This window comes from Tyto alba, unplaced genomic scaffold, assembly GCF_018691265.1.
Source record: "Tyto alba isolate M040663 unplaced genomic scaffold, T.alba_DEE_v4.0 Super-Scaffold_10, whole genome shotgun sequence".
Classification (NCBI taxonomy): domain Eukaryota; kingdom Metazoa; phylum Chordata; class Aves; order Strigiformes; family Tytonidae; genus Tyto; species Tyto alba.
The window spans coordinates 7987338-8011438 of record NW_024881262.1 but is presented as its reverse complement, the minus strand read 5'-3'; the positions used below and the strand labels follow the sequence as shown (position 1 = coordinate 8011438).

General features: G+C 35.7%; 1 protein-coding gene across 1 annotated transcript in view; it reads right to left on the bottom strand.

Annotated features, from left to right (window-relative positions):
* The window catches only part of NAALADL2 (N-acetylated alpha-linked acidic dipeptidase like 2), a 406653-nt gene that overhangs the window by 59333 nt on the left and 323219 nt on the right, over nt 1-24101 (bottom strand). Inside the window, exon 11 of the mRNA XM_033006356.1 lies at nt 7691-7786. Coding sequence (XP_032862247.1) covers nt 7691-7786 — 96 coding nt within the window. The remainder of the gene's footprint in view (nt 1-7690; nt 7787-24101) is intronic.

Below are 24101 nucleotides of genomic sequence, written 5' to 3'. Positions count from 1 at the left end.
AAACACAGTATGACTGTCTGTCAGAATACCTCATGTCTTTAGCAGCAAAGTCACCTCTTTCATATCTAATGCTGAGAAAGTCCCCAGACAGCTTTTTTTTTTTTTTTTTTTTTTTTCTTTTCTTTTAATGCTGTTACTTCCCTTTTCACCACAATTCATACAGCATCCCTAAAGTTACTGTGCCGGTTTATACCACCAGATTTGCTCTTGTTTTTATTGCTGCTGACAATAGCTACAAAATAAAATACACATTGTTAGAAGCGAGTTTTCAGCAGGTTTGTATTTACCCTCTGCTTGAACTGGATTATATGTTCTTTCATGCAAGAAGGCTAAAGGTAAAACAAAAACTCTCACTTGTGTGCTTAAGAGAATATATGCTAAATCAAACCATTTCTGTGAAATATGCCTGTGCTGCTTTGCAGACAAAATTTGGACAAGTTTGTACAAACTCAGTAAGTCACCACAGACAATATAGTTCTGCTTTGCACATCTCAAATACCGTTAAACTGTAGATAACAGTAAGATGCTCAGAACCAGTATACGAAAGGCTGATCAGTAAAGCAAAGCAAGTCATTTAAGTTACGGAGAGACTATCTGGTAATTGGCACATTACGCTGCACCTATGCTGCTACATCACCTTAGGGCAGATGAGAGGTGCTGAAACACCACTGCTGCCAGATGTGGGAGGACAAACAAAAAAATTAAGAGGTGTCCCAAGTCATCTTGCAATATATCAGGCAAAAAAAAAAATACGTGTGCTTTTACGTATGATGAAGCATCCAAAAGATACTACAGGCAATTCTGATATCTTCAAAACAAGGTCAAAGTCCACATCTAAAGATTCAGTATCGACAGCAGATTGTCTCAAATATGGATACTGAGCAGGTCCCCCAGCTTTGTCCTCACTTCATACACTGAGAACTGTGCTACTGTTATGCTAGCTTCATTCAGCATCTCTGTCACCTACCCCTAGTTCATATTCCTATTTGTTGGCTGGAGGTTTGGATAATTTGTTTTAAAAGTAAAAATCAAAACAGAATTGGTCTTTAAAAAGATAATATTTTTGTTGGTCTGTGCAGAACTCATGTTTTTGGACGTATGATGATGAAGAGACTGAGAAATTATGTGGAAGTCTGGCATACATAATTGAAGACAAGAATTTAAAAAATTACATCAAAAGGAATACATCACTGATGAAAGTTAACTGGAGGAATTACCTGTGCAAATTGACACTCTGAAGTGTCAAATTTTCATGATGGAAATTACAGCACATAGAAAAAATTTCCAGTTAGCACACCACACAGTGATGCAGGGAAAGGCTGTCATACATCTGCCTGGGCCTTGCAAGGATAAAGGGGTTTCTGGGCTTAGCTTGGATATGCAATATACTTGGGTGCATCACACTTTTGTTTTCTGAATATTTCAGACTCGGTCTGCATGTGCCATACAAACACTTTGAGATTTTAAGTGCTATAAGTCTGACTGGAGTCATATTGTGTCTCTGCTGCTTGGAAATCTGAAACATTTCTGCCAAATCCTCTAGTTCTACACAGAGGAAATTTTAAAATGAAAACAGAAGATATATCAGCGGACATCCAGATATACGGCTGCCTTGATGCAGAGGCCACTGGGATGCCTAAACACAATGCCACACACAACTTTTTCAAGAACCATCTGATACTGAAAAGGGCATGTTGTTGTGGGAACAACACAGGAATATGAATGTACTGTGCTGAAACAGCTATGCCAGTAATAATATGCTGGCAGAAATGTTTCTGGTAAAACTTTTCAACATAGATGTGCTGTACATGGTTTGTGAAAGTGTTTCCATTTGATATTACGGGGATTGTATCCCTGCCAAAACTACAACAGATGTTTCAATGAAATGCAAAGAAATTTCAAGCTGGTTGACTACAATGCGACTTTGTTTTGATATTGAATTCTGGCAGCAAACAGCGTTAATACTGTTCTTCACAGTATTATTCTACTGATCCAAAATCCGAACTCCCAGTCTTTGGGATTGTAAGGGTTTGACACCTTCATGTTAATTTAGATATGTTGTATTACTTTACGGATTTAATTACTTTATAAATTTACTATTTCAATAATTTATGGCAATCTCATATATTTATATATATATATATATATATATATATATATATATATATATATATATATGTATATGTATTTCCATAATTACTTTCAGTTTTTGCAGTTCAAAAGCATACAAAAGAAGAGCTCATTCACAGATGCCATGCAGGAAGATGAACACATTTAGCTGAAGTAGCACGCACCAAACCACAGATTTTGATTTTTAGGGAGATTACAGGGAAAGGAAATACCAAAGTTATGGATATCACTGCATTGTCAAGATGAATGGGTATTCCCTATGCTTATATTAGAGAATTAATGGGACTAGACCACAGATCAATGTGAATATATATCCCTCCCACGCTTCAAAGGAACAGAACAGTGTGATCCTATTGGAGAATTCCTCAAATCAACATTCCTGTGCTGTACTTTATCTGTGATCAAAATGTGAATTTCATTTGCCAAAAGTCCTTCAGTCCAGTACTTTTCATTCCATTTGCTTCAAGAAAAAGAATCTGCCTGTCATCTTCTTGGAAGTGTTTATATTCAAAAAAAAAAAAAAAAAGAAAAAAAAAAGGAAATACTACTGTATGTTACACAAAACCCTCTTATTTCCCCTAGAAATGGAAACAGTCCTCCCTATTGCTGTTTTATTTAATGTTTAGAAGTTAACTGCATTACAGTAGTTAGTTTTACTTTATGCAGCTCCATAATTGAAAGGTAGCATAATCGGGATCACTAATAATTTTCTCAAGAGTTATCTGTCAGCACCCATAACTCATCATAAAACCAATTATGTCACTTCTGGCATACCTTTCAACACTTTGGTGCCTGCCAAAGTAAAAATCAATAAAATATTATTATTATTCTGTGGCTAATACTGGGTAAGTGCCTCCAGTGGCATTCCCTGTTGGGGGACTGCCATTAAAGCTTTTAGAACTACATAATCTAAGTCTTATTAGGCTACTCTAGTGAGCATACCTCATAACAGAAAAGTAGTTTTCAAAGTTGTTAATAACTCAAATCGACTAGTTACCATGAAACACTGTGCTGAATAACATTGATGAAACTTATTGAAAAATAGCACATGCTTTTCTAAGTATGCATTTGATAACAATAGAGTTTCACCTGACTTCTTCTGGTCTGATGGGAAAATCCATTCTCTGCCACACAGACACATATTTCTCCATTTTAATACTTGATATATGTATTATAAAACACACTTGAAATTACAGGGTCTGCAAATTTCACTTAGGATACCACTAAATTTTGCGCTGCAACACGCCGCTGTAATGAATGTCTTGGTTCTTCACCACTAGGAAGGCTACATATTTCTCTTCTCTGAATCTTTCAGACCAGGCTGGGCCTTGCAGCAATCTACCCTAAATCCACCTTTAAAGTGCCAAAATCTAAGATAAATTGATCTGACAAGTGTTCTGACAAATTATATCTTCTAAGCACTCAGATTACAGATTTATCTCCTTAATAGCTTCACATTTCTCATTCATTTTACCTGCCACATTCGGCAGTCTCCTCCTTTTCAAAGTGTTCATGAAATAATGGCAACTACTGTCCTCAGAGAGCACAAGCCACAATTAGCTGATTATTTGTTCTTACACTGAACCTCATGTAAAATTTTACATTGAAATTTTTCCATTATTACTTAGTATCAAAGCCGTTCATACAGGGCCTCAATTTCCTGCCAAAACTAGCATAACCTTTTCCACCAGCTTCAGTGGCTGTACAAGCAAGGCACACTGCGAGTGATGTGCAGCGGCAAATGAGTTTCATCAAATTGAACACTAAACACACCTCTTCTACCAAGACTGAAAAATACTCATTCTTTGTGTCCTTCTTGACATGTATCCCACAATATTTGAGCACTGGGCTAAAAAAGGGAAGGCTCATTGTCAAAGAATATGAATTGATACACGTGGGAGAAAACAAGCTATAAGTATACACAGACATCAGGATGTATGTGTCAGTTCATATGACTGAAGAAAGAGATATTCATCATGAATAGGTAATAGAAGTCTAAAATACCAATAAAATGTTGAAGATTATTGAGGAAGGATTAGTGAAAGAATGATCATAGAGAACCTATACACACAGTGATTCAACCTGTTGAATATGTACACAGTTCTAATTACCTTAAAGCGAGAGAGATGCCATAGAACTGCATAAGTACGGAGGTAATGTATTATCAGGCAGGAAAAAGTTACCTATGAGAGCAGCTCAAACTCATTACTACACTCAGACACAACATAGTTTAGAAAGGAAAGCAAATGGTATTGAAAAGTAAATAAACCATGTTTGTTTATTATTTCTCATATCAAAGGCATAAGAACCCTAATGAGAGAAACAAGCAGCAAGTTCGAAGTGAGGAGGGGGGGATTAAATTGTGGGAAATGTTGCTATGGGTTGTTATTGAAGTCCAAATACAAATGAATTTAAAAAGGGCATAGCTAACTACACATGTAACAGAGCTGGAAACTGGTATAGAGGTGTGATTATGAGCCTAAGAAATATTGAACTGTCAATTGATAGTAAGTGGGAAAGTATACCAGAGAAAGCATCGTGCTACAATTCCCTGATCTTACATATTTATTTCCCAAGAATCTACTACCTGTTACTATCAGTGTTAGACTTTTGTACCAAATGGAGTTTTGTTCTTGTCTAGAGAGGCTATTTCTACTCTGGAGGCTATACGTCAACCAAGAAGTAACATAAACTTTTTCTGAAATGAGTCAGCTTGGATAAATTGACTTGTCCATATCTAATACTCTTGACATAAAAAAAGACCCAAACCAGATCAAACCCTCCTTCACCATAAAAGCATCAATACACAAGAAATCTGGTAATAGATATTACTTCTTAACATCTGCTTTTTTCAGGTATTTCAATTTTTCTCAAGATGTCTCAACTCTGTAACATTTTCACTGCCAGGTCTGAATGAATAATCTTGATTTAGTAAAGTAAATATTCTTTTTACAATAAGCACCAGTATGCCTTCTTGCATTGAATTCAACATTTTGTTTCCAAACCTCAATTTGATATGATAAAGTAAGTATAGCTTCAAGAAATATATACCAACTGTGTCTCAAAAATACCAGTTACCGTGCATGTTCCAATAGATGCAGTGTCATTCAGATCAGGTCTCAGCTGGTCACTACAGGAACCTGCAGTTTGTTTTTAACTATACTAGTTCAAAGACAACCATCAAGCATATATAGTAACCGATAAATGCAGAAAAATATTTTTAATAATCTACTTTTTACTAGAAACAAAATTTGACAAAGCAGCAAGCATTATGTATCATTAATGTGCACAGTATAATACATAGAATTCTGCTAGCAGTCATACACTGACCATGGATAGCAGATCAACACTGCAATAATGTGGAATAGGTACTGTTCAAAAGATTTGTGTCTCCATGTGACTCGCATTTCTTTTCTTTCAGTAATTATAGATGTTTTTGTTAAAGCTGATACATGTTTTTTCTTTTCAAATAAATAAAACTTCATTAAGCTTCTCCCCCTTAAAGGGCTCACACAGAGAATCGGTATGTGTGCAGTACAGAGAGAACATACTTAGAGTTTCAGTAAAGGAGATAGGCAAATCCACCACCAAAGCCCCAGCAACCTTCTAGGTTGCTCAAAACATGGAAACCAGTGTCAGTTTAAAAAAGAAAATTTCTAAAATAAGATGACTGTTTAGAATTCAGACTACATATGCAGCAGCTTGTCTGCACTAACATGCAGCCACTAGAATCAAATGTAGAACTGAAAGATCTTGTCAAGGAAAAGCTGATACGACGTCACCTCAGGTATGAAGCTGGATAAATGTTACCACACAAAGCCATATTAAGGCCTTATATAAAATACTGCATACATTTCTGGACATTCACCCAAAGACCATGCTTTCAAATTAGAACAGATGACAAATACTAGGATGAAGGAAAGCCTATCTTTCAGGAAAAGGGAAAAGACAATGCCTGGATTTAGTTACTCTGAGAAAAAGTTTGTGGGGGGCAGTGGAAGGAACGAAGAGTTAACAACTCCATTATCTAACAATAAAAAAAAGAGTAAACCATAGATGAAATTTAGAAAACTTTTGCTCTCCAAGCTATTCAGAAACTACTTTAAGGCCAATTAAACTAAGCTAAAGATGACATAATTACCAGCTGAAGATCTCCCTCCACTGCTGTATATACTATTCATTTTTATAAAAGCATCCTGGGCTACAGTCTGAAAAGCAAAATGGAAATATAGTCATATCCTAGTGCAATCTTCATCAAGTTTTATGAAAGAAAATTGTAATGCTCAATGAACCTATTTAAATTAATTTGTAATGATTTAAAGAGGATCAAAATGCTTCAAGTCAACTATCTAATAAATATTTTTCTGTGTTAGTCAACATTATAGAACAAATAATAAAATACAGATTATTCAGATTACACATGGCTCATCACACACTAATTAGTAAATCACAAATTAATTATGCAGTAAATAATCACATATCTACTTCCCTCAGTCTTTGGGAGGAAATTTGGTTAACCTTTTCAGTCACTTTGGCATCAAGGATGGCTTATTACCCATCAATTCCATTAAAAGGGCTTCAGAGAAGACTCTTGTCTTGTGATTGTTCCTTAGCTGTCAGAGTCTGCCAAGCTTCAAAACCATGTCTAGGAATATGTGCTTGTTTATTTAAAAAAGAAACCCAAGCAAACAAACAAACAATCCCCCCCCCCTAAAAACCCCAAGATCAGTCACTGTCTGTTTTGCCAAAGATGCTGATCCGTCTACATGCTAAATCTGCACATTGCTGATCTTTGTGAATTTATTTTTGTTGCTGCCAAAAGAAATGTTTCAACAGCAGCTGCTTTTCCAAAAGAAGTAGCTTTGAATAAACAAAGAAATCTGTTTGTGAGGTCTACAAAGCTCTGGTTTATAAGAAATACAATTACAAGAAGTATACGAATCCATTAAGTTCGACTCATTTGTATGATGCCTGTGTAAAATAGAACTTGCTGAGTGGACAAACTGAAGGAAGTGCACTTCACAGAGCAGTTTTGACTGTATTAATAGATAACATAGACAGAGTATTATATTGGAGCAACAAGAGGGGAGTCAGAAGACGTTAACTTTGGAAGTGTTCTGTCTGTAGAGCACTCTCCAGAATCATGGGATGGCCACCCCTTCCTCCCATATGAGCATCACTCTGACAGGTTGTGAAACCAAGTCTCTGTGAAGGTGCCCTCAGAGAACCTTCTTCTCTTCCCTGACAAAATTGACAGCAACAAACTTGCTACTTCCTGCCATCTAGTGGGGCTCAAGCAAATAAGTTCAACGTGAACCATGCAAAACACAATTGAATCACATAAAATTAAGCATTTGCACATAGAAGTGTTTTGATCACACAAGCTGACCAATGTAACAGTAAGGAATGTTCCAAAGGTGAATCTCAATGAAAAAAAATCCACTACTTTAAACTATATTCAAAATATTCACAGGGAAAAATATTATCTTTCAAAATTACTAACAAATTCAAATTTAGCCATGTGAAGGAAAGTACTTATAAATGAGATCTCTTCTGTTACCTTTGCAATGGTTTCGTGCAGGATGAAGGAGGGATCCAGCTCTTCAGTTTTTGTTGCATGTACAGGAAAAAAAGCTTCAGAGACAAAGCTAGAATTCTGTGAGAAAGAAATAAGAAGCCTTTTAGGATTCCACATTGATTTTCTCCTTCAAATGTTTATTGGATTTCATTCAGAGATTGAAAACCCCTTCAAATTGTTCTTAAGTTCTGTCAATTATTAAACTTACTTCACTGATCTAATTAACTGATTCCAAGTCCCTGAAAGAGGCAAAAACCCCTAAGTCTTACGACTTTATTTTTGGTATGGCAGTTGTCTTTGTAATTATGCTTCCCAAAGTAGCTACAAATTTTGCCTAGAGGGAGAAAAAATATCCACACAGATTTCATTCTGAGCTAGGCAGCATTCAGACATTTTATTAAGTATGTTATGATTTAGTCTTCAGAAGAAATGTAAACACAATAATCCAAGAATATACTTTTATCTTCTGCAACCATTCTACTTCTGTATACAGTAATGCTATCTACATAATATGGGGTTTTGGTCAATTCCCTAGAATTATATCCTTCAGGTTGACCACTCTTTTTAACACCAGGCAATCCTAATATATTATTTTTACAAGACGTTCACCTCTTGTACTTCAAGAAAACAAGAAGTTAGGTTGCATACTTGCTGTCAGAAAGAAACAACAAACTGATACCCATGTGTGGACTGAAGAAAACCAAAACAGTATAGAAAAAAAAGCAAACCAAGCCTCAAAGGTGTACAGATGCCTAAAACAGGAATTATTTTAAATCTATGTTCCTGAATCTGGTATAATAAACCAGAAACTAACCAAAAAAGAAAAATCTTTCTCTACATCCCTATAACTGCCAAGACATACATCCTAAAATTATCCTTGCTTTGGTGGATCCCCTCTAGTTTTCCTCTTTAGGGATGACCTGAACTGCCCCTCTTGGAAAAGCTAAGAACCTCTTTCCCATCAAGTCTCATCTGGTATAAAAATAGGTGTAGAGGTGCACCTTGATGGACTGAGATGCTTGATTTGGCAAGCATAGTGTGAATACACCCACTGTTCACCAACAGCAATGAGCTCAGTACAAAAGCACAGAAACTATGGCCAAAGTTATTTCAGAGATCAGCAGGAGGATGTGACAGTTCATGAATAATGTGTCATTCTAAATTGTACCAGCTATGAGCAGTTCTTTTAAACATACTCTTCTACGTAAAATCAGATGCACAAATAACCAGAGATGCACCCACTGCATTTACCTACATCCTGAAGCAGAACAAAACTTCACTTCAAGCCCTCTTCTCTAGAGCCCTCTGCTCTAGTCAACTAAGTTCAGCATCATAATATTTTGTATCTCCTTTTTGACGGCCAAAATCTTTCCTTGTCCATGAATCTCATTCTGGGCTTTGACTTTAATTTTGGATCCAGCACCTAAATATATTATTGTGTTTAGCTAGAATATCCTAAGGTCCTTTATTGTATTTTGTATTTAGTGTACAACGCACTGTGTGCCATGCAGAATCACATATAAGCTTACCAGAGGGATCAATCAGGGACTGCAGAGGGACTACAAGCCTCTCAGTAACATACTTCCTTGTAGCACATCTCTGCATCTGAGGGCTAGGAAACTAGTCTTGTCCTTTGTTTGACAGCCCTGGCAGAATCTCTAGGGAAGTATCCAGTTCCAGATTAAGCTAGGTTAGTCTTAGAAGTAACATTTTGCATGTGTCTTTTAATGCCACTGGTTTTTTTTTGGTTTTTTTTTTTTTTTGTTTTGTTTTTTTTCTGGAGAAGGACAGCAATAAGAATATAAGAAAATGTATCCATTAAGAAAGGTTAAACAGAGGAGTGTGACTGATTAATTGAATATATTTTGCCAGATTCACAATCGTAACTTTTTATATATGGGAGTTCTGCAGCTTTACATAGGCCCCAATGAGAGTACCCCAACTCTGAGCGCAATTTTTATGTTCTATGAATTTATGTATAAAGTAGTACTAGCAGCAATAAGAAGCTGACAATATCCCTGTCTCAGAAATGCTAAGTCATCATGAGATTATACTATGATTACATCTCTATTAAAATAATCTTGAAAAATGTCTAGAGTCTTTTCAGACTGAATTCCAAATAAAATTCACAGAAGCCCATGATTAATAATTTTTCTAGTTTAGATTATTTCCCAGACTGTAGGGCAGTATTGACAGTGTTCTGGAAGCATGCCCTTTTCAAATACCAGCTTCCCATATTTGCTAGACTAACATTTCTTCCGTTTCCTCCTCTTGTTATATACTGATCTTCAATAGCTTCTGTCCTTCTACCCCAAAAAAGACTCACACTTTGTACTCACAGAAGCGAAACCTGGTAATGTTTAATTTAACATTAAACCTGGTAATGGTGCCCAAAACATTCTTCAACAGCCATAAAGTTACTTGCATTCAGAGATTGCATGCTGAGCAGCGGTCAAATAAAGCTTTGGTTAAAAAATATTAAAACTGATCTGAGCTTTAACAGGATTGATTTGTGAGATTGGCAGCCTGCTACTTGTTCATTTGATAAAAACACTTTGTGGGGTTTATTGTTTTAAACATCAGGAAGTGCGCAAATGAGACAGACAAACAATTTAGATGCTTCGTTCTGGCTGGTACAACCTCGTATTATGTGACTGAGCTTTCCTCTTTCACATGCTGGGTTCTACGACATACAAAGACTGAAGAAAAATAGTACCTTAGCTAAAAGAGCTGTTAACTTCAATTCAAACAAAATAAGTTAAAAACAAGCAGACAAAACCCCCTACCCTCTTCCTTGAAACAAACAATATAAAGTATCTTACTCATGTACCCCTGGGGGATAAAATGCTGGTATCTGATATATGCCTGCTGACTCGGAATGATGTTTGTACTACACAATGCAGTGGGTCCAAGAGCTAGCTCTTAATTGCGCACAGCACTGTTAGCTCTCCCCTCGAACAAGTGTGAGACACAAATGCATTATAATCATATCAGTGGTGTGATATGCCAATATGAAAAACTACTCAACTTAGGTGTAGTTCCCTACAGATGCTCAATCTACCTCCTGAGCTAGTATATTCACAGCTAAATTAAGCTTCTTTGAACAGTGTGACATAGACATGTTCAAGAAAAATCAGTGAAAGGTATGTCTCAAAAAGGTATGTAAAATTGATGGTAAGCTTGCTTGTCAATTTTTTCTTCAAAATAATGATGATCAAATATTCTATCAGTATTTCCATACATTTCTAGAAGATTATTTCTGCTAGTAAGCTTCCACCACTTTCTTAAAAAAAAATATATATTTAATTAGCACTGACTCATATAAATTTTTATGTTCAGTGATGCATCTATGTGTTGTATAATTTGTTACAGAAGTATCAGAATAATAAATATAGTCATTCTTCCCTTCAGAAAACTTTTTTTTTTTTTTAGAACTGAGGCAGAAGATGCACAAAGTCATTTATTATAAAGATAAAATAAATACTTCAAGATTAATTCATAACATCTATTCATCTTTGTTTTAAGTTTGCGCACTAGTTTACGGAGCCATGTCATCATGACTGGGGGAAGGTTGAGGAACACTGTCATTCTGCTACAGTGGTGATACTGCTGTTCATCATCATTCACATAATTGCAATCAATAACATAAAAATAATTACATTATTTATATTCATTCTTGAGTACCTTACTGAGAGTCAGTGAAGGGAATGATTACTGAATTAGATTTGCTATACAATATCAGATTATTACTCCACCTAGACAAATAGTCTTTCTCCAGGATCTAAAACTTGATGGATCAGATGCCTGTAAAGCAGGGAAACATCACTTAACTGGCTTTTATCCCATCTTACTCTAGACACACACCTGAGGAGCACAGGTTAGGATTCTAGTCATCCTACACACATCTCGCATTCAATGGTGAGAGATACAAACACTGAAATTATGCGTTCCTACCCATTCACTTAATTTGGGTGCCTTCATGGAGCAGACGGTCTTTGCTTTTCTTACACAACTTAAATGGAGCAAAATACTAAGTTGCGTTTGAATTACACCAGTAAGTGGTGTGACTGAACCCTGAGCCAGCTAGAGCTCTAATGTGGATCAGACTGGTATCTATACATACCTGAAAAGACATACTTTATTTTTCTTTAAAACTAGGTTTTATGAGAACTGAATGCAGGATAATGGCCTTTGTTAAAAAGTAAAAGTACAGCATAATAAAAAACACACATTCCTTCTCTGAAAGCCACTGAGCAATCAAACCTCCTTCCAAAGGGTTCCAACCTACTCAAGACCACAGCAGCTGGGCAAGGTAAACAAGTAGGCTTTGTGACTGCCTCAGCTTCTGCCTTTTAAAGGAACACAACATAGGTAAGCAACACTCAGCAAATAAATCAAAACACATTTTGTCGTCACATGTGGCAAGTAATTCTCCGCATGATAGAACCAAGACTCTGCTTGCTAAGATCTTGAACAGGATTCACACAGAATCACTGCTTTAAGCAGGCTTGAGTATTTTTGCACAGTTAAGCTTTCTGTCCAGAAAGCAAAAATTTTCCTATGGAGTGCACATGAAATAAAAGAAATTACTACAATTTTATATATCTGTACATACTTATAGATAAGATTGATTTTTCTGTATGTATATACTTGCAATTAGTTGATCCAAGAATACTATATAAAATAATGTGCTGACATTTGAAATATCTTGCTCTGCACTTATAAAGGGAAATGTTTAAAACTGTTGTTCCTCTTTTTTTTTTTTTTTTTTTTTTTTTTCCAGACAACTCCATAAAGAACTACCACAAAGGCAAACGTATTCTGTTTCTATTGCCTTTTATTATCTTTCAAGCACAATGCTCATCGGAGAAGGCTGCATGAACTTTCCAAGTAACAGAAGCCCACTCTTTATCCCAGGGAGCACATGGCAGAGAGATGAGTCTAAATGTTTCAAAAGTATCTCTCAGCATTTTACAGTAAGAGCAACACTTTCCAGCAGCAAGAAACCGAATCAGACTCCTCATTCATTCTTTCAGCAACCTTACGATAACAAGTGAGTGTTGGAGTTTTTTAAACAGCAATTTTCAAACAAATTTCTAGTAAAGACACACTAAGAATCCAAAATAATAATCCAAAGAGCACTAAACCCAACTATATAATTCCTTTATGATTTTCACCCACAGTAGGAGTTAGAGCTACAGTTCCACTGTGAGACACTCTGAAATTTAAGAGGCCCAACTTCCAGTCATGTCTTTGAAAATTTTCTCCTTGTTGCTTATTGCCTCTTGTAAATTGTTCTTTGGGTACATAGCTATCCAAATGGATTACGAACATTTGTTCATCTGCTATGAAGCTGTGTTTTTATCATACGATCTGTACAATCTAGAAAAGACCACATCAATAATCCTTGAATTCCCACTGTAACGATTTGGTTTCTCTATGAGCTCTTCAGAAGAAAAATGAACAAGCATGACGTATTTGGAAGTGTGTTTCCAAAACCCCACTTTGTCTCACCTTGCTTTTGGAATGATCAGTTAACCTGATCTTTTCAATAGTCATTTAATGAAGCATTCTGTGAAATTAGAAAGACATTGATGTTCCACTTTTCAAATAATGGGTCACTTCTGATTAAACTTCGATTGAACATTCAACTTTCAATCTTAAAACAAATTGCCTCCTTTTCTTTTTAATTTGAACCCAATTTCCTGCTGTCCTCAGGTCTTGTGACAGTAATTAATTGATTTATGAATCGATTAAATGGGGATCGAACATGCAGGAAAAAAAAAAAAAAAAAAAAACCAAACAACTGAAACCCCCAAACCTGGCTTACTGTTGTTTATTTATGATGTACACTTGCACTAAAATTTACTACTGATTTACTAGACTCATTTTTCTAACTTATCCTTCCTCAACTAATTAAGGGAACAGAATGCTTCACCTTCTAAAGGTACTAAATTTGCCATCCCTTGTGTACCGTCTTATAGCATACCTTCAATTTATATGCCAACTTTCAACCAATGCATTTTAAATCATGAAGAAAATCCCACAGCACTTCTGGTGATTTAATGTAAAACAGAATAAATACCAAGACATACTTTAGAGATCTATTTTGCTGTCATTCAAAAAACCCCTGAATTTTACTACACACTGTCTTAAAACTGGAAATAGTTCCCTGGTACATACAACAAACAATTTACTTTACTAGGCCAGGACAATGCTGTATCCACAACAGAGAGTCTTGTTTTCTTGACTATTATTTTAGAAACAGTTAAATTACCAGTTAGGAAACTCAAATTATGTAATTAATAATTCCATAATATGCTCACATTCCATATCTGAATAGATTTTTCTTGCCTACTGAATATATCCCAACATTTGTAAGAGAACATCTCTCTGCCCTTAACCTGGTAAATACTACACAAATACCTCTAGAATGTTTTTGTTTGTTTGTTTCTGAAGTAACATGCAGTGGAGGTTTCTCTACTCAGCAATAATGTGCAATCTGGAAAAACAGTCTTTATACTAAAGTTCTTTAATCAGTTTGACTTCACCCTTGTTACTATTTGTATGTACTGTCCATATTTGTGCCATCTTCACCCTTCAGCACTTCACAATATTTGTGCCACCAATTTCATATTGCACAAAAGTAAAAGACTCTTAGGAAAATACAACAGAGAGCAAGCAGTGAGAACAAAAATCCTTCTGAAATTTGTACAGGTAGACTGAACAGTATAAACATGCTAATCTAACACTGCTAAAATCTGCAAAGCAAATACACAAAGAAAAGGATGAAAGCAAAGAGTAAGCTGTTTATTTTCTTCACGTAGACCAAAGAATATTGTCTAGCAGATGAGAATTTAGGGGCATAAAGCTCCTGCTGGATCAGGATTGTGAATATAATCTGTTGCCTGTCCATATATACATATATGCTGTGTTTGCTCTATGAGCTATTAACCTGTTTCACTCTTTCTGCCTTTTTGTGATACAAGAGCATGAAGAGCAGAATTGCAGCAAACTGAAGGACACACACAAACACGCAGTGTCTGGTCACTAAAACACAAAGCAAGTAGTCAGTGCTTACCTTCAGAATGAACCTGGGAAACAATTTTAGTTGGGAGGCTGGATTCACCTGCAGAGCACACACTATAAAGTTATGCTAGTGCCCAAAACTATTACCCAGAAATCCAGAGGCTTACAATTGCATGAGGACTTGTCTGCATCTGTATTCAAAACCATTGCCAAAAATTTGTCATAGCATGAAGGAAAAAGCCCTGTCAGAAAAAAAGATAAAGAGAGAGCAGTGAGCAGAACAAAAATACCTCTGAAATCTGCACTGCAGGCTTTCACTAATTCCTTCTTCCATTTTACCCTAAGTCAAGCAATTGTCATGCGGTGTCTTGGCAGCAAATATACGATTGTATTCCTTTGTGAAACAGGTGTTTCACCTCAGTTAGGCTAAAAGACCATCTCTTCTCCATTTTCCTTTATTTTTTTTCCTGGCAGAGTGTAAGATATTGAACCAGAGTTTTGACTGGAAGAAGGATCAAAAAAAGAATTATAGAAAAGGGTATCTCATAGACTAAAATATGGCTTATCATCAGCTATCTAGACTACTTTTAGTTTGGAAAGGTACTGCAGACTGAAGGAGATTTTTAAATAGATTTACTGAAAAAGCAGATTATCTAGCATAAAACATAGCAAAGCCAAACTGTGGTTCTCCGATGTGTGGGTTAAACTGCATCAATGGAATAACAACAGTCGCTCATGTATGGCACATAGCATTTCTTCACTGATAAAGGCCCTTAGAGCTGTAAATATATCACAGCAGAGAGTGCGTGCCTCTCCCTCTCACTAGTAGGGTGACTCTTCTCTTAGCAAATGCTTTTGACATCTAATTAAATATTCCCCCCCAAAATCCACAAAGAATTATAAAGTGATATAAAAGTTGGTTTTCACTGGTTATTACTTAAATGAAACTGAAGACATACAATGTATAGGCTTTAAAATTATTTTTAGAAAGCACAGCTCTGTAGTTGCCACAGACTAACATGTCAAAAATCTCATTCAAAGTGAGAATGACCCTAACTTTGTGAAAATGGACATGTCAGAAGGAGTTTCTGATAAAAGGCTGTTCTTTGGTGTTTTTATCATTTCAGTTTACTGAAGACCTTTTAGAAAAGAAACAAAACGGAAAAGTATTTTTTGTTTTAATATTCTGGTAAGGATGTAGACTGGCCTTGTGATGTCACCAGATGCTGGACAAAATAAGCAAGGACTGCCAAATCAGACTACAGAGAAAACAGTCAAGGCAGAATTGGAATCACTGCTGCACAATTTATTTTATTATTCAACTCACTTGTAGTAAGAAAAAATCAAGCCAACAGTCATCAGACAGAAAAAGAATATAAGCACTTTTCTCTCATCTCTTTTAATTTCATGTTTTCTTCCTTACATTAGTAACTGAATTGAAATAATCACTGTAAAGCTATAAATTCACAGACTGAAGCAGAAAGCAAGCAACTTTTAAGATATTAGGATACTTGCATAGCTTTATTCCTCTCTGGAGTTTTCCCTTGACGATTTTAAAACTGAAAGCAGAATCAGCGGTATAAGTAGGAAGAGGCAGCCAAAGCCAGAAATCTGGAACCTCACAGAGGATCTTCCCAAAGTTTCATAAGGTTAGAAACAGGAGGCTCAGTTCAGATTCACTACATGTAAGAGAGAACACCTTTTCTTGGATGTATCATTTGAAGGATGCAGGAACATTTTGTAACATTTTATGATTAATTGTGAGCATTCCAATTATGCGGAAAACATGCAGTGCCAATAAGATCATCCTAAAAATGTCTTGCTATAAGCCATGAGTCCTAGTGACAATGCCTTTCATAGTCACAAAACTTAAAAAGCACAACAATTCTATTTTGCTGATTCTTATTTCCAGTTTTTATTGTTAGTGCTTTAAAAACTATTTAAGGTATTATGCTGAATGAAGAAATCTAATTTTATCCACTGGACAGATATTGTGTAGGTGGGAGGCTCACCATTTTGCAGTAAGAATTAAATTGCCTTTTGCTAAGAACAGTAATAATGTCTTCAAAGACAATATTTATTTACTGAAAGCCTTATTAAACAGTTCTTTAACAGCCACAATAAGATATATCAAATATTGAAAAATTTGAAAGAATGTATCACTGACTCAAATCACAGCTGTTTGATAGTCTAGTGATCTTGATTTTTTCCCCAAAGTATTAAAAGACAAAGCTGAATGACACACAACTAATATCTGGTGACACAAACCAGGTTCTGATACTTATTCCAGATACTCTACCAGAAGATTTTTAGTTGGTCTGTTGAATTTAGCCACTCAGAACAACAATGGTAAAACATTATCTTGAATTCAATATGCCATTTACTTCTTCAGGGAGCACAGATAATTCAGTGTCTTCTGTCTTCAGACAATAAATGTTTTCAGTAACTAGATGCTTCAGCAGGCTATCAAACAGAAGCAATTATTGATGTCTAAGCAAATGTCTTACGTGTTTTTCCATATCCCATTGACTCTGTTAACTTCCAGGCTGTCTTTCTTCCATTGACTTTCAACAGCCTTCAGTCAGTGCTAAGAAAATGAAGATCCTACGAGAGAATCTGCAAGGACAGAATTTACAGCAACAAGTTTTCATGCACTGTGCATGCTAAAGAAGACGTGCCTTTTTGTTACTTTACAGTAGGTTTATGTAAAGACTTTTCCCCTTCTGGATGCACTGTGGCATGTTTGGAACATCAAAGGACTAGGATTTGTGAGACCAGATTCTTTCGGGGCAAAGTAATGTATCCAACTGATGAGGACGTCATCAGTTTCACTAACATTACTGAATATCAAAGATGCTCTTCCATGAAATTAAGTAGCTAAATATTCATATTATTCAATAAAACAAGCAATCAATTGAACGTCAAGTGTATTTTGTCTTGTAAAACACTGAGTCATTAACCTTAACAATTTCAGCATGCTGTCACAACCAATACAACTAAATTAGTATCCAAGCAAACAGATGGACTAATGTATTAATATATTACTGGTGAGTACTACACTGAGTAACCCCTGAATGTACTGAAAAATTAAAAAGCACTAATTTACGTTAAAGATGGACAGAAGAGATAAAACATGTTGGTCAGAAGTAATATAGTATGAATAAACAAAAGCATAGCTATTGTAAAGACAGTATAGCCCATGAGTGAGAAAGGCAAGACACACAAGCAGCCGTGGTTAGGATCTATATTCACAAGTAGTCCCAGGACAATCTACTGAGGACTGTTCGAACTACATTTTGTTACACACCAGCAGTTCATCACTGGTCCACGAACAAAAATGAAACCTCTCTCCTCACCTTGACACATCTAACTCCCATTGCTACACTTTGTTGACCATAAAGTTCTACAACAAAGCTCATAAAAGCTCCCAGTAGCAAATGCAACAGCACCAAACTCTCCAGAGACAGTTCAGAAAAATGAAATCCTGGGTTCCCAAGCAACCTGCCATTTTGAGGCTGATACACGTCTGCTCTTTTACAAAGAATTTCTGGTATTCTCTGATATTCTAAGTACACTGCTACTTTGATTCTTCCATAAATACATGAAACATGTCCCGTAACTCCTCATGGGCAGCTACCAGCTGTGCATTTCCTTAAAAAATTTAACATATACCAGGGAGAAAGGAGAAGTAAAACAGGGAAGGAGGGGAGCCATGCAGAGCCTTATTTTTAGATGTAAAAGCTACCAAATTTCAGATCATCACAGCAACATGCTGCTATTAAGCAAACTCCCTATTAGTCTAGATATAGAAGGGGAAACATGGCTTCTATATAGGGTAGGAATCTCCCTGACATATCAGCATAAAACAAGTGGCGCTGATTCTCTTCTAAGAACATTTACACATATGCCACAGGCCTGAAAGTTCTGTTTTGAGCAGTTAAGGCTTGAAGTAAGTACAACATGTCTTCATATATGGTCTACCCCAATCCTTCAAAGAAAATGATGCCATGATGCTTCTAATTAAAGTTCTTGATAAATACACTTGGATCTAATAAATTAATTGGTACTGGGTGACACTTAATCCAGGAGGGCATAAATAATAACAGAAGAAAAACAGCATAAAAGTACCAGAAGCGCCTGATCAGCCATAGATCATCCAAGTAGTCAGTCAGAAATCTCAAGACAGTAACTAATTCTTCCCTGTCTGGAAGGGGACTGGAGAACATACTGGAAGTAAAGGAAAAAATGATCTGGCTATGCCATAACAGTGAGATTAATGATGTGATGCAAAATGTTGAGATAACTGCATTAGGAATATAGAGATCTGAAACTTCAGAACATAAAAACTGATTGACTTTAAGCACTGTAACTGTTTGACCTGTGAACTACAGTAGTGATACAAAAATGGCTCTCAATTCAGGATATCATAGATCAGACAACTCATTCATTTTAGATATACACACACAGGTACAAGGTTGCATTTGTGGAGTTAAATTTCTCGCTTTACCTAGAATTTTCTGACAAAACTATACCGCAGACTTTTCTGCCTTCCATAATGCCACCTTGATTATATGTACATAAACATGTGCATATAAAAATAGCGTGTGTGTATATATATATTAAGTATATAAACAATCACTGACAAGAAGTTTGCTAAGAGAGAACATAAAAGAACATTGGTTAGAAATTTTTACAGTGACAGTTATCAGTTTGGTATCTCCAACTGTTTCACATTACAATACATGTTACATTCCTAGGTAAGTTGGAGCTCAGACATTGTACCTAGAAGACAGAGGTGGCGTCCATCACTGAGGATTATCTATCCTTCTTGAGTCTGCAAATTATTTACTGGTTGTTTTCAGCTTTGTTGACATATACAGTCCATTCTGTATCAGAGATACAGAGATAGCGAACTGTTCTTTCAAAGAAACAGTAGGTTTCCATAAATTCTAGCAGCCAAAGAAATGGTAATAGTTCACTGGTAGTCAGAAATTAACTTTATTTTCATTGATTGTTTTGTGAAATCTAAGAAACAGTGTGCTGGAGACTACAATGGTAATGGACGGAGCTATTCATGTGATAATAGAGCCAGTAGCCATCAACTACACTACTGAATTACCTATGCTGTGATGATTGATAAGGCAGTTGCAAATTTGAAAATAAAAATCCCTCCAAATGCTTCCTACAAGTTCCCCTTAAATGAAATTAAACTTCTCACAGAAGCTAATTACTTAGACACTTTCACTGAACTAAAATTAAATAATATAAACATTCTGTCAGGGTCATAACTGGAACCAACTCAGTACATCAGTGAATCAATAATGATAGGAAACAGATTCTTCCAGTCATCAGTGCGATGAAAACGTCCAAGGTAAGGTCCCAGTATGGCCAGTCTGGATGACTGGATACAGTCCTTACACTTTACACACAGCCAACATGCAGAACTTCCCCATGCCAGCCTGATTTCTATGAATTTTTATGTTCAGTTCAAAACTTTACCTTGACAAAAACCAAACAAACAAGAAATGAAACAGCAGCTGAAGGTCCCCATAACACAGGATTAAAATGGTGCTCCTAATCACCGACACCAGAACCCTACACTTTACAGACAGTACTGTTCCTACACAGACAAAAATTGGTATAAACCAGCTGCCCACTCGCTCTTAAAAAGAACAATCCAGATGCACTGAAGAGCACTCCATACTGCCTAAGCCCTCCCTCTACACTAACACAAGCATATGAGAGATAAAAGCAGCATGCAACATGGGAGTTATTTTTCGGTAAATGAGACTCTAACTTCTCTCCATTAAGACAGCTCCTCTGTTTCTTTTCTCATAACAAAGAAAACTTGGAAAGTTTTTCATTTCTTTTGAAAGATGTGCATGATGGGTCAGTCTAACCGTGTAAATACTGAAATCAAGAAGCTACAGTAAGTTTCCCCAAAGAGCGATAAAAAAGGAAGAAAAGTGGGCAGGAAAGGGGGGGAAGGAATGAAGTGGAGACAGAAAGTAAAAACAACCGAGAAGCCACATTCATTGAAGATTTAGTGGCCTCTGTTTTACACCAGTGTGGGCGAAAATCACTTTTAAGGGCTCTAATGAAAGTTGAAAGTTACCTTCAAAAAGTTATGCATATTTCAACAGAAATAAAAATCATTATGCATTCTCTCTAAAGAGGATACAATCTCAAACTGTCAAAATTCTAAACTCTTCTACATATATTACATACAAATGCCTTCTATAAAGAAACCTCTTTTCATTTTTCTTCTAAATTAGCTTAGTGGTCCATGGTATTACACTATCTTGGTCTAGCCTGTGAATAATGTGACAGGTAATTTTTATACTTCTTGACTGTACTTAAGTTTGAGTGAAGATACGGAAAACAACTTTTATGGTCTAGGTGTAAAAGTAAATGTTCTGTAAGCCCTGCATACCCAAACTTGGACAGCTTCCATAAAATATTTCATGCTAAATATGTGTCCATCAATAAATAATAAAAAAGACGGTATTTTTTTTTAATAATGTGCAGTAACTTGCTTTTTCTCAAAACAAAATAATAATGCTAACATTGATGTAACCTACCACATTATCACAGAAGGGATTTAAGAGTGTGTGTTATCAGATAGGAATCATTATGTAATAGGACGCACTGAGAACGATGAATAATATGCAGATAACACAGGAAATCATCTAACTATAATATAAAAAATTGTATTCCTCATGAAACTGTCAACTGCAATGACATAGAAATGGATAGTAACAGTCTATTTCCATCTTGAAAAAAGCTAAAAATACTCTCGTACCAGCTTAAGTTTGCAAGTGATCGTAATGACTTCTAAATGCTAAACAGTTTAATATTGTTTGATTTAGAATGCTGAAGAAACAATCAAATCTCTTAACAAAAAACATGGCAAATCCAGATTATATTTTCTGTTGTACTCAAATATTATGCATCCACAGCAAGGCTATTTTTCCTAGTCTCTGTGATTTATTTATGTTGCAGTACTTCAGCAACTATGCTATAAACTGTGCTAAGACAGACATAATCAAAATGAACTAACTTGCAACTCTGGGGTTGGTTCTCTTCTCTTTAGTGAAGAAGCCCACTACTACACTTCCAAATACAGATCTTTTAAAAACTACTTTCCTCTGTCCTCTTTCATGAAGGAAAAAAGGTAAGTGTGGCCATCAGATTAAAATGTTGAATCCAGCACAGCAAACTACATTTTTAAGGTGTTCTATCAAGAAGAGGGAAAATGATACAGGATGATGCTCATATAAAATGAAAAGGCAAAGCTTAAAGAAATAAGGGATTGAAATAAGAGAAACAGAAGGTTAAAAGAGGAGGTATGGATAAAGTTCTGAATTTCTGAGTCTCTCTACACAGGTAAAACTATGGCTAGGAAGAGGAAACAACACAAATTTTTCCAGACCATGCTGCTGGTCCTGGTATTGTATTTTTATGTAATAAATGCAGTGTAAAAATGACAGGAAGGATTTATGCCAAAGAACTTTCTGGAGAAGGCTGAAGACACCCTTGACACCCTACTGCAAAAATTGTGTTGTATTTTAAGACATACATGTGGTACATTTTGAGACATAAAATGAACACTGATCTGTTCTAAGTAAATCAGCAGAAAGTTATTTGAAAGAGTGTGGTCGCTCAGCAGTTACCACACTATGGAAGACTCATGTGTTCTCTCTCCTTTCCACGTTCGATGAGGCCACTAAAGAAGCAGGATTAGAAAATAGCGCTTAATTTTGCCTCAGATTTTCAGTGATTCCACGGAATCTACCTCTTTTCCTCCACAAGTAATACCCCTATTTGAGCACACCAGCCTTAAACAACCAGTACCATAAGCACGCGGAAGCAGCCCTTACCAAAATATATCCCAGCACATTTAGTCCTTCTCAGTATAATACTGCTTGAAGTCACTATGTCTATAACCAACTGCTGTGTAAGCAGCTTATATTTTAAATTACATCTTTTCCATAACAGGTGATGCTTCTATTGCAGCTAAAAAGTAATGGGGCAAAAAAGCCCTCAGATCCCAAAGAGACTTATTTTATTCTGCCTCTGTAGTAGAGGTAAACTATACTACTGAATAAAGATACAACTCCAGTGTTACTAGCTCACTGTCTTGATATTTATATTCCAAAGAACTTTACAAAAAGTTCATAGATAAAATTATAAAACTGTACCAAAAGTCTAAACTTTCACACATTTAATAAAATTATTACCACTTTAATACCCTGCTCTTCTAAAATCCTTCTCATGTTTATGCTTCAAGCCTTTCATCAAGAGGTAGCACTGTTCCATTATACAAATGTGAGAAAAAAAAATAGTAAGGAAAGACAAAAACTAAACTAGGAAAATAACCTAAACTTTGAATGCAGTGGTTTGGCCAGATGTACAAACTGTTTCTCAGAAACACCACTTTGATTGTGAAAGGTGCTTTACAGATTTGAGTTAAATATGCCTCATAACTGCTAAAAATATGCCTACATAGTCACTGCTAAACTCTGTTCTACAGCAACAGAGAAATCAAGGTAGATTTATTATTAAGTAAAAAAGTGAGTTTATTTTGGTTCTCTGAACATTAAATAATTTCCAATTGAGTTTCAGAGGTATTAAACACTCAAAAATTTAATTTACATTACCTAGAATTGTGGGAACACAGCATATTTAATGGCTGAAACACCTCTGCATGGTAAGCTAGAACATGTGTCAAACAAAATTTTGAAGGATTTTAGTTTTGAGTGACTTTTATTATAAAGAAACAAACGTAGGAATCTGACCAACAAGTTCTCTGCCTCCATACAGGCTTTCCACCCACTGCCTCAAAATCACATTGATTGTAGGCACTTTCTGAAATAAATCATTCTATCTTCACAAAAAAGCGTCTTAAGTTGTGTTAAACAGGATAATACACAGCCCTCTTGATTCATGCATCTTTTCTACTCATATCTCCAGTTATAGGAAATTTCATATTAGTTAACAAGTAAGCGTTCACAATGACTATAACCACTTTCTGTTAATACAACCACAGATTTAAATAGGGAGCCTTTTATTTCTGTAAAGGTTAAGTTTCAATAATTTTTAACACTATTTTTGTATTTTGTAGAGGTCATTCACAAGAATAGAGTCGAGTCTACAGTGAATGTTACATTATATGGATGAACACGGTTAGCAGTCACACAACTGAAATAAACTAATACTAGAATTTTCATTAATGTGCAAATTTAAAAAGATGCTGAAAAGCAATAGAGATGGATATAAAAAAAGGCATGTAAGAGAAGAGAAACAAGGTAAGCTATTAAGTGATAAAGCAGTATCTTCTATTACACAGGCACACAATCAATGT